Source organism: Eucalyptus grandis, chromosome 11 (genome assembly GCF_016545825.1).
Source record: "Eucalyptus grandis isolate ANBG69807.140 chromosome 11, ASM1654582v1, whole genome shotgun sequence".
NCBI classification, from domain to species: Eukaryota; Viridiplantae; Streptophyta; class Magnoliopsida; order Myrtales; family Myrtaceae; genus Eucalyptus; species Eucalyptus grandis.
The window spans coordinates 4,822,970-4,834,902 of NC_052622.1; the positions used below are offsets into that span (position 1 = coordinate 4,822,970).

An 11,933-nucleotide genomic window follows, 5' to 3' on the forward strand; every position below is an offset into this window, starting at 1 on the left:
GTAAAGACTATATGACCCACTATTGTTTCAGATTGTCCCTACATGTAATATCACATCTTTATATAGCTGTACTACATAGCTAAAATTTGTACTCAACCAACTATAGTCATTCTTGGCACGTGCATAGCAAGAATACTATTATATTATGGATATGTATGATTATGCTTTTGAGCGGAGTTTAGGAGAGGGTATTTTATATAACTACTACGCACATAAACTATTGCAAAATTTATACGTTTTAGCTTTATGTAAGGATTTTTTTTCAGTTTGCACAACCAAACACGCAGTCGTTCATGGGATGAATTTGTTTGTTGATGGAATGTGGAGCCAACAATCACGTGGAGAAAGTGGAAGCCAAGTGGAGATACAGGAGAAGGAAAGATCAAATGTGAAAAAAGATCCTTCAAATTCTTTATGGGTGCAAATTTTCTAGATGTATTAAATATATGCACGCGATTAAAGGGGGTCTCAAATAAGGATCGCCACCAGCTTGGGTCCACATCTTTAATTTCTTGACTTTATTTGTTCCGTTGACTGACTTAGGCTTCTATATAAGACCACAGGCGACTTCAAAGTCTCCAACCAAACAATTCTTTACAAAATTCTCTTCGCCCCAACACCAAAAGAGACATGATCAATGCTCTCGGCTCCATGAATATCTATCGAGTGTTGCTGCTCATTCTTGTCCTATTGCAAGCCATGATGTGCAGTGTCGAGAGTAGTCAGCGGTGCGTTGCATCATCCTGTGGTGACATTCGTAATATAAGCTTCCCGTTTCGACTAAAAGGTGACCCGATAGAATGTGGCAACTCAAAGTTTGAACTGACTTGTGAAGATAATCACACTGTTCTATACTTTGATGATGGCCGATACTATGTGGAATCTATCAATTATACTGCTGGGCAAATCAAATTGGTTGATGACGGGCTGCAAAAGGATAACTGCTTGTCTCTCCCCCGTCATTCATGGGTGCTGTATAACCTCACCAATTCAAACAGCCCATACTGGCAGATTGACAACAATTTATTGGTCATTACGAACTGCTCAAAGCCGGTTAGTTCTCCATTCTACATTGCTAACGGTCCATGCATGAAGGGGTCGTACTCTTCTAGCACATCATCGAATTGGAATTTGTATGCTTTGGTCAATCCAAAAGCATCGTATATCATGGATTTTTGCACCATTCACAGTTTGACATGGGTAGCATATAATTTTGGGAGTGAAGAGCAGATAAATAGCAGCTCCTACAACTACAAGCTCATCCATAACATCATGGCCGATGGATTCAGTCTCGAATTTGATGTATCTTCAAGCAAGAAAGTTTTCTTCTGCTTCTTTGATTTCTTGAGCATCCACTATGGTCTCACGGGTTGCAGATCCACTGACTTCTATGGTAAGCTCCAGTTGGAAATGAAATTTTACCGCAATTTTGTATGATTCCGTACACTCTTTCACTTGCTACTTCCTCTTCAAAACTGAAGAATGAAAGAAATTTTTAATATTTCAGAAAACTATGACAAAACATGCGTGTTAATATATGTAATACTGATTTGTTTGAAACGTTTTGGATGCTTCACGTTACATATTAAAATCAAATTGTAGGTGTTGCAAGATTATGGAAAAAAAGTGATGGTAAATGTCACCCTAAACAAACTCATCATCAGCTGCAAATATACATGTGTCTTGATAAAAATTCCTTCCATATGAGGGTTAAACCTCCCTATGTAGCTTTTTGTTGGCATAGAGCTTAGATTTTACTTAATTAGTTCCTTAGTCAGTCACTCAACAAATAATTCAAGAATGGCTTGTTTAACAAATTCGTTGAAAATTGTATTCATGTATTGGTAGGAGGAACAAAATTATTAATTACAAATGAAAATCATTGTTTCTCTAAATTTGTTGACCGCTAACAAAGCACAAGGAGTTTCTTGAATCGTCTATCATCTATGTGAATTTAAGCTTATTATTTCCATTTATTTACAAATTTACACATCCCAATTCTCAATCTTTTGGACAAATATCAACTTGTACAAAATAGCTTGCAACTGCTCTCTTTTCTAGCGATTTTTTCTTTTCCATACTTCTTTTCCTCCAATTTATTTTCACATCATTCATTCCTTCTTCCTCAGATCTCAAGATTCTTCCAATTTGGACAGCTTTAGAATTTACAACATTATTAGGTAAGCCGCAATGATTTGTTTTAAAATGATTATTAGAAAACTTAATCTAACAATTAAAATTTTCCTCAGTGTATTTCTTTGCAGCTAAATTCGTAATTGGGACACCATTTGTCATGATATTTCTAATTTACAAGTATAGAAGAAGGCACTTAGCAATGGACAAGAACATCGAAGAATTTTTGCAAGCTCATAACAACTTTTTGCCCATAAGGTACTCTTACTCGAATATTAAGAAGATCACGGGAAATTTTAAGCAAAAACTAGGTGAAGGGGGATATGGCTCTGTGTACAAAGGAACTCTTAGAAGCGGTAGCGTAGTGGCCATCAAGATTTTAAAACAGTCTAAGGCCCATGGCCAAGATTTTATCAATGAAGTGGCCACTATTGGAAGAATTCATCATGTTAATGTGGTGCAACTCATTGGTTTTTGCTTTGAAGGCTCGAAACAGGCTCTCGTGTATGATTTCATGTCAAATGGATCCTTGGATAAGCACATCTTCATGGAGAAATGTGATAAGTTTCTTGATTACATGAAAATATATGAGATCGCTCTTGGGGTGGCGAGAGGGATTGAATACTTACATCGGGGATGTGACATGCAAATACTACACTTTGATATCAAGCCTCATAACATTCTTTTAGACAAGAATTTCACTCCGAAAGTTTCTGACTTTGGACTTGCGAAACTTTATCCTACGGATCTTAGCATAGTTTCATTGACTGCTGCAAGAGGAACCTTGGGATATATGGCGCCTGAGTTGTTCTACAAAAACATTGGTGGCGTATCTTATAAAGCGGATGTCTACAGTTTTGGTATGTTGCTTATGGAAATGGCTGGTAGAAGGAAGAATATAAATGCAAATGTAGAACACTCAAGCCAAATTTATTTTCCATTGTGGGTTTATGACCAAGTCAATGAAGGTACAAGTGTTGAAATGGAAGAAGCTGTAGAAGAGGAAAGGAAGGTGATAAAAAAGATGATAATAGTTGCCCTTTGGTGCATACAATTAAACCCTAACCATCGCCCTCCAATGAACAAAGTCCTAGAAATGCTAGAAGGAGATATTGGCAAACTTCATATGCCTCCAAAACCGCTTATTTACCCACCGGATGTGTCAACTAACAATGACAAAGCCGAGATGGAACTAGAAACACTTTCAACTTTACCAAGTGCTTCGGTAATTTCAGATAGTTTTCTTTTTAGAGATAGCAATGTTGTTTAGAGAACCATGCACTGTTTGATTGGAAAAACTTTGTATATGTGCCCACAGCCTAGAATTATTTTGGGAGGTACTTAAGCTAGTTTATCTAGACCCTAATTACTTTAAGATTGTATTCTTGTGGCTCTTACATTAATGTTGTGTTATTATACTTTGTATAGTTTTACTCTCTTGCACCTTCAAAAGGACAAAAACAGAGGAGGAAGGTGACGGCCATTGTGAATTGTCCTACCTTGTTACGTGATTTTGGATAATGCCAATGTAAAAACTAACAATAATCCGTGATCTTACTCCTATGCGTGCTACTGCCATCATATGATTTCTCGATGTAAAAAACATCTGATTTTGACTTATGAATTCATTATAAAAAAAAAAAAAAAACATATATGTATATGTTTTACAAATTGGATACCATCTATCTATGCTAGAAACAATTTTTATCAAAATGGAAAAAAAATGATATTAAATGAAACAATTCAGTGAGACTTACATTTGAAAGGACTCACAATATGTTTCAAAGTTGACATGAAATTAGCAACTGAGTAGTAATATCGAAAGATTACAATTTTCTCTTATATCACTTGGTTACGATGACTTCAATTAACGGATTTTTATAATTTCATGGTACCTAAATGAAAATTTATCAACCTAACTTATATACCCGATATGGGTCATGGAGGGAAGGGGAGAAGGAGAGGCAACCCCTAACCCGTCAAAAAAATTAAGAAAATTTTTAATTACAGACCTGAAATAGGGGCATTTTTTGAAAAAAGAAAAGGCTTGGAATCAAGTTTGTTTTAAATAAAAACTCGGACTAGCCGATGTAATTTAACGTTATCCGGCCAAATTTTCAATCGGCGGATAATTTCATCCAAAATTTATGATTTTACCTCCAGATTTATGCTAAACAACTGTATGAACTAGAGGATCGTTACCTTGAACAATCGCTGAACAATTTTCGTCCAAAATTTCCCCGTTACCTCAGCTCTGTCCGCCTACAACAATTCGCTCCTTACACCTTTCGAGTTCTTCCTCCCGAGATCCTTCCCCAGCTGGCGGAGCAGGAGCGTCGATTACATCTAAGGAGTTTGAAGAGGCTAGGATTCTTCGATTCTACTTCTGCTTCTTCTGGCCCGTTCGATTCACTCAATTGGAATGGAGGGTCGACAGCGTAGGTGTGGAGCGAGGGTGATGGTGCGGGATCGTGAATGAGTTTAGTTTCCGGTGTTTGTTCCGGTCATGATGAAGGTGATGCAATGGGGACGTTTTTCTTTGGGGGAAGAAGGCACAGGTGATGGTGTTCTCGGTGGTGGGCTTCATGGACTGCGAACTAATGTTGGAGTAGGAATGGGTTCCTCGCTTTCTAAGGACTTGGAGTCTGCAGTTGGATTTGATGTCCAGAATATTACTTGTGGTGGGTGACATGCCTGCTTTAATGACCAAGCAAGGAGAGATCTTTTCCTAGGGGAGGAATGGGGTGAGCCCTCGACCTCCCGCTTTCTTTCTCCACTCGCAGCGCTCGCCATCTTCAGCTTCAGTCCCTCGCTCCGCAACATCCTATTCCCCCAGGTCGTCCCTTTTGCTGAATTCGAGTCAACCGTCCAGAGTCGGATTGAGAGCACCATTACCTCACGTACAGTGCCGCCGCGTCAACTCATCATCTAATCGTCAACTCATCATTTAATGTCTAGTTCGAAGCGGGTGAGTGACTCTCAGAGACAAATTGTCAAACAGTTCGTGTCCTTGAATGCAATTTGAATATTTGATTAACTCCTTGTTAAAGTCTTTCCTTTTCGGGGGCGTTCTATGTATTATTTCGAGAACTCGTCTTTACGAGAGAGAGAGAGAGAGACCGAATCTCTCGTCGTGACCTGGGACTTGGATTTGAGGCTGAAGTCAATCGGTTCGTTGAGGGCTCGTGTTGCCTCTTTGAAATCTGTCGGACTCAGTGGCCTCGAGCTCTGCCATTTGGTTGCGAAATGCCCTTCTGTGTTGGCAGCAGATGAAATCGATCCCTTTATACTCTTCATGCGTGACAATTTAGATGAAAAGGTCGACCCGACGCAGCTCAAGCGTCTCTTTATGTCAATTGAGCCGCGTTTCTTAGTCGGATTCGAGGAAAAGGTTAATTTGTTAATTTGGTTGCGTTGATTCTCGTAAATCAACATTGGAATACATTTTTATATTTGCAAGCAGAGCTATATCCTAGAAAAGTAAATAGATTTTGATTGTTACTTCCACTATAGAAGGTTTTCTATTTTGAGGCCACCTCACATGGTGTGTGATTGAAAAATTTCATATCGGGTGTAGAGTTGTGGACTCCATTGCTAGGCCATTAAGAATATTTTGTGACAATTTAGCTGTAGTTTTCATGACTAAGAACCAAAAAATAATAGTCCAAGCAAGCATATCGATATTAAGTATTTAGCCATTAACAAACGTATTAAAGAGAATAAAGTGGTTATAGAACACGTAAGTACTGGATTGATGATAACCAATTCTTTAACTAAAGACATGCCACTATTGAGTTATAAGAATAATGTATTCAGAATGGGCATTGGTCAAATTATGTAAAATTTTCTTTATATAGAAGAATTTGTGAGACTTCTATCCATTTGTAATGTTTTTCTCAATATAATTGTATACATTCAGTTATTCTGAGAGAAACAATTATGTTTGACTTATAGTAAACATAATTTTTATTCATTAAGTTATGTTATCACATATGAGCTGGTAAAATGCATTGTGATATACAAAAGATAATACTTGCTTTAAGAGGACTCATCATCGTGATTCATGTGTTTTATTTCAGCATGAATTTTAAGTGACTTTAGGTTAATATTTCATTTGCTGGAATATTGGATTAAGTAGGAGAATTTTATAATATATTTTATTATTCTCAATGTGATCCAAATTTTGTTTTTCCAATTGATTTCGATTTATTACCCAATTTATTAACCATATTTATTACGTGATAGTTACCTGTTAACATGTTACCATAATGGTCTTGATGGAAGACGTTGGTAGTATAAGAAACGAAGTAAAACGTTAGTCGTTTAGTCCAAATCTTATCATTACAGAAAAAACACACTATCACATTTGAAGAGTATTGATTAATGGAATAAGATGTACATATTTGGTGTTTCCATTTTTGTAGATCGATCACGCTTCATACATCTATTTTTGGTTTTAGGATTTTTCAGCATTTGGAGATTTTCATCAATGGTTGGAGGTATGTCCATCTTTATATTTCCAAAAATCAACCCCAAATTTTGTACAAATTTATAAACCGGGATCATCATTTTTTTATTTAGATTTAGTCTTACGGAAAAGACACAAGAAATTATTGCAGACTAGAACAAATTGTTGGACTTGTCTAACAAGCAACAAAATTATTGTTGCATTCAAAAGAACAGATGACTGGAGGCATATGACATGGTTTCATGGTTATTGCGTCAAAACTGATATACATCTCATGACATGGAGAATAAGAAGTTTTGAGGCAAGCTAGTTTTTTTTTTTTTTTTTGATCTCGTTCCTCCAAACTGTACATCAATCATGCTATGATCGTGACTCGTGCAGTGAAGAAAGCAGATGTAGAAGAAGGGAGGAGGAAAAAAAAATGAAGAAGAAAATAAGAAAAAAGGATAGTGTATGAGAAGGAAGTGATGGGGGGAGTGGAAGCGAGGCTGATTTATTTGGTGATGGGACGTGGAACCAACAATCGCGGGAGAGAGCAGAAGGACCCGGTGAAAGAGGAGAAAGATCTCATACGAAACAATTTTTTTTTTTTTTTAATTTTCAATGTGTGTAAATTTTGAAGATGTGTTGTATAAGTAGGTGGAGTTTGGGTCCATCCTTTGAAAATTCAAATCTACGGGTGGACTCAAACCTCGCCTACTAAATTTGAGTTTTTAACCTCAATCTTTTGAATTTTCAATGGGTGTAAATTTTCAAATTTTCAAGATGCGTTGTATAAATAGGTGAAGTTTTGGTCCACCCATTGAAAATTCAAATTTATGTAAGTAGGTGAAGTTTGAATCCACCCATTAAAAACTCAAATTTAGTAGGTGGAATTTGAATTTTCAATGGGTGGACCCAAACTTCACCTATTTATATAGCACATCTCGAAAATTTACACCCATTGAAAATTCGAAAGATTTTCATGATCAAAACATCGCGAAGCTGAACATTCCTAATGTTGACGGTATCAAATCTAAATTAGACATTATTTAAACCTCGTTTAATTGATGGCCATAGCTATGCCTCCACTAACCGAAAAGTCTAGCATGTATTCCTCATATCAATTTTATCATTGTAGATCACTACATACCGTCGGACTGCAAATGTCTTCAATAATGGACATCTATCCCATGCACATTGTCAGTTGTCACCTCTTAGGATATATTCATTGTCAACAAAACCGAGGATCAATTATCCTCTAGACATTGATATTGTTGAGGGTATGTAGTAAAAATTCAACACCTTTCACTTAGGGAGATAGATAAGAGGGAGCTCAAATTCGAGCAAGTTAGCATATCCAATTGGATCAATCTTCCTTTAAGAGTTTAAGCTAATGAATTATGAGCCAACTAAAATATATTAAGTACTTTACACTATACAAATTTTCCTATGAGATTTTCTCTAATACAACTCGCACATGTATCCTAATAGATATTCTTAGTGTACAACCTCTTGTTTAAGTATTATCTTAAGTTTGGGAATCCCGCATTGCATTACTACATTCTATAAATAAATGTCATTGGAGAAGAGATAAGAATAAAATATTTCGATGTATGCTAAGATGGGTTCATCGTACTACGCCATATCATTGTGCTATAAAAAAATAGAAATAATTAAAAATGAAAATTATTGTCGTGACATAAAAAACTAATTTTGAATATTCCATGAGAGTGAATAGGAGGAAAAAAAGAAAAATTTTCTTCACCTACCTCCCTTTTCCTCTCTTCTGCCTCTCCCAAACAAAGCATTAAGGTAGTATGCCCTGCACTTGCGTAAAAGTGTCAAATTAAACGTATAACTTTCTTGATATTTCCCAATAACAGATGGGGCGGGAATCCTCTGATGCCCATTTAGTGAGTCCTTATTATAGCCTATTTTCCAATCTAATTGTATATGAATTCTCATTGCATTTCAGTCTGTGATGGTTATGTTTCTGCTATTATCACATTGTCATTCTAATCTATTTAAGTGTCGAAAAAACATAATAAATCATTGTAGACAAGAACAGATGGTTGGACTTATCTAACAGGCAATGGACTTATCGTTGTCCTCAAAAGAATAGATGAGCGAACTTATATAACATGGTTTCAAGTTATTGTGTCAAAATTGATGTACTATACCGTGGCATGGGGACAAGTTGTTATGAGGCAAGCTAGTTTTGTTTTGATCTTGTTCCTCAAAACAACGCATCAATTTTCCCATGATCGTGACTCGCGTGGTGAAGAAGGGAGTCGGGGAAGAATAAGGGGAGATAACAAACAAAGAAGAGGGGGAGGAGAAACAACACAAGTGTTTTAGAAATTTTGTATGGCGCTCATTTAAGGGGGTATTTTTTTTTCGATCACTTAAGTATTATAATTTTTAAAAAATATTTATTTGAGTGCCATAACTTTTAATAGATCATAAATGACCATTGTTTTTTAAATAGTTCACCAAAGTGCTAAAAATCCGAAGCACTTGTGGTTAATGTTTTTTTAAAAGTTATGAGACTCAAGTAAATGATTAAAAAGTTTTATGACACTTAAATGATAAAAAAAAGTTATAATTCTCAAGTGAACGTTGTATGAAATTTATGATACTTGTGCTGCTTTTTCTAGTTGACTTGTTTGTTGAAGGGGTGTGGACCCAACAATTATGTGGAGGAAGAAAGATCAAATGGGACTTCTTCTTGGATGGTAAGGGGGGTCTCAATCAAGGTTAGCTGCCGCGCCATGCCAAAAACTGACTTTGGGTTGGGTCAACCTCTTTGATTTCTTGACCTGATTGCAATTATTCCGTTGGCTGACTTGAGCTTTTCTATAGGACAAGGTGACTCCAAGTCTTCAATCAAACAAGGTTCATCCAAACTCTTTTCATTCTTCTCATAGGGTGCCTCTCCACATACACCAAGCAATTCTTTACCAATTCCTCTTTGCCCAAAGAAAAACATAGACATGAATTATGCTCTCAGCTCCATGAATATCTATCAAGTCTCGCTACTTATTCTTCTTCTATTGCAAGTGATGACTAGCAATGCTAGGCCAAGCAATCGACGGTGCACTTCATCTTGTGGTGATATTCGCAATATAAACTATCCATTTCGACTGAAGAGCGATCCAAAGGGATGTAGCATTTCGAATTACGAGCAGACTTGTGAAGATAATCGCACTTTTCTATACATCCATGATGGCCGATATTATGTGCAGTCTATCAATTATTCCGTTAGTGAAATCAGATTGGTCAATGACGGGCTACAAAAGGATAACAGCTCATCTCTCCCCCGTCATTCATTTGTGTGGGAGATCATAAACTCCGGTCAGATCTCGTCCCGCACGATTAAAGGTGGGTCATACTACATCATTGATGGTGCTGCATTGGTCATGGCGAATTGCTCAAAGCTAGTTAGTTCTCCATTTTACATTGGTACCGGTTCGTGCATTAAGGGTTCATACTCATCCAACACGTCATCGAATTGGAAGTTGTATGTTTTGGTCAATCCAAAATCTTTGGATGTTAGGGATTTTTGCATCATTAGCGGTTGGACGTGAGTATCGCATGACTTTGAGCCTTACAAGCAGATTAATGTGAGCTCCAACAACTATGAGCTAATCCATAACATCATGGCTGATGGATTCACTCTCTCCTTTAGTCGTATACCGAAGAAAACTTCCTATTGCTACTTTGATTTCTATTGCTACTTTCACCTCCGTAACTACTTTCATTCCGATAGATTTCATCTTTACAGCTTATACGGAGGTCAGGTTTGCGGATCCAAGCTTTACTTCAACGGTAAGCACCAATTGCCAGATAATTTTACCATAATTTTGCATGATTCTTCACATTTTCGCTTGCTACTTTCTCTTCAAAACGAAAAATGAAAGGAATATTTATTATCCAAGAAAATTATGACAAAACATACAAGATAGTGTACATCAACATTGTGTATTTGAAAGGTTTTGGGAAGTTGGTCTTGCTTATTAATATCGAATTAAAGGAGTTGCAGGATTTGTGGAAAGAGACAAGGAAAAAGAAGAAGTGATAGTAGAAAGCCACCCCCAAACAGACCCAAATCGACTGCACATGTACATGCGTCTAGATTATAATTCCTTTCACAAAAGGTGGTCGGAACTCCAATTATATTTATAAAAAAAAAAAAAAAAAAAAAAGATTATTGTGCCAGCAATTCAATGACTAGTTTTTTGCTGTCCTAGAGTTTACGTTTTTCTTAATTAGTCACTTAACTAATAATACGAGATACTCGTTAACATTCCTTAATAAATTGTATTCATGCATCCATAGGAGGAACAAAATTATTAATTAAATCATTGTTTCTTTATATTTGTTGACCACTAGCAAAGCGAAAGTAGTTTCTTCTATCGTCTATCATTTATGTGAAACGAAACTTATTAGTTTCATCGATTTGCATATGCACACATCGCACTTCTTATATTCTCCTGGACAAAGTAGGTTACTACTATTCTGTTTCATCATGAATTTTATGTTCCAAACTTCTTTTCCTTCAATTCCTTTTCACACAATTCATTCCTTCCACAGATGTCCACGATGATATTGCAATATGGACAACTGCAGATTTTATAGTGCTACTAGGTAAGCCGAAATGATTTATTCTTACAATAATTGAAAACAAATATATGTTAATCTATCAAAATTTTCTTTAGTATTTTTCTGTGCAGCAAAATTCGTAATTGGGATGCCATTTGTCGCAATATTTCTAATCTACACGTACAAAAGGAGACATTTAGCAATGGACAAGAACGTTGAAGAATTTTTGCAAGCTCATAATAACTTTTGCCCATAAGGTACTCTTACTTGAATATTAAGAAGATCTTTGGAAACTTCAAATACAAACTAGATGAAGGGGGTATGGTTCTGTGTACAAAGGAATGCTCGGAAGCGGCAACGAAGTGGCCATCAAGATTTTGAAGAAGTCTAAGTCCCATGGCGAAGATTTTATTAGTGAAGTGGCTACAATTGGAAGAATTCACCATGTTAATGTAGTGCAACTCATCGGTTTTTGCTTTGAAGGCTCAAAACAAGCTCTTGTGTATGATCTCATGATAAATGGATCTTTGGATAAACACATTTTTCCTGAGGAATGTACTAAGTTTCTTGATTACATGAAATTGTATGAGATCGCTCTTGGGGTGGCGAGAGGGATTGAATATTTACATCGGGGATGTGATATGCAAATACTACACTTTGATATCAAGCCCCATAATATTCTTTTAGACAAGAATTTCACTTTGAAAATTTCTGATTTTGGACTTGCAAGACTCTATCCTTCAGATCA

The 11,933-nt window shown here is 36.4% G+C and overlaps 1 protein-coding gene across 1 annotated transcript; it reads left to right on the top strand.

The window, feature by feature from the left end:
- The first annotated feature begins 572 nt into the window (after positions 1-572).
- Positions 573-3,560, top strand: LOC104424239 (rust resistance kinase Lr10-like). Its single transcript, XM_010036603.3, has 3 exons — positions 573-1,393; positions 2,130-2,180; positions 2,250-3,560. The coding sequence occupies exons 1-3, from the start codon at positions 631-633 to the stop codon at positions 3,401-3,403; spliced, it is 1,968 nt and encodes a 655-aa protein (XP_010034905.2). The 5' UTR covers positions 573-630; the 3' UTR covers positions 3,404-3,560.
- The last annotated feature ends 8,373 nt before the right edge of the window (positions 3,561-11,933 follow it).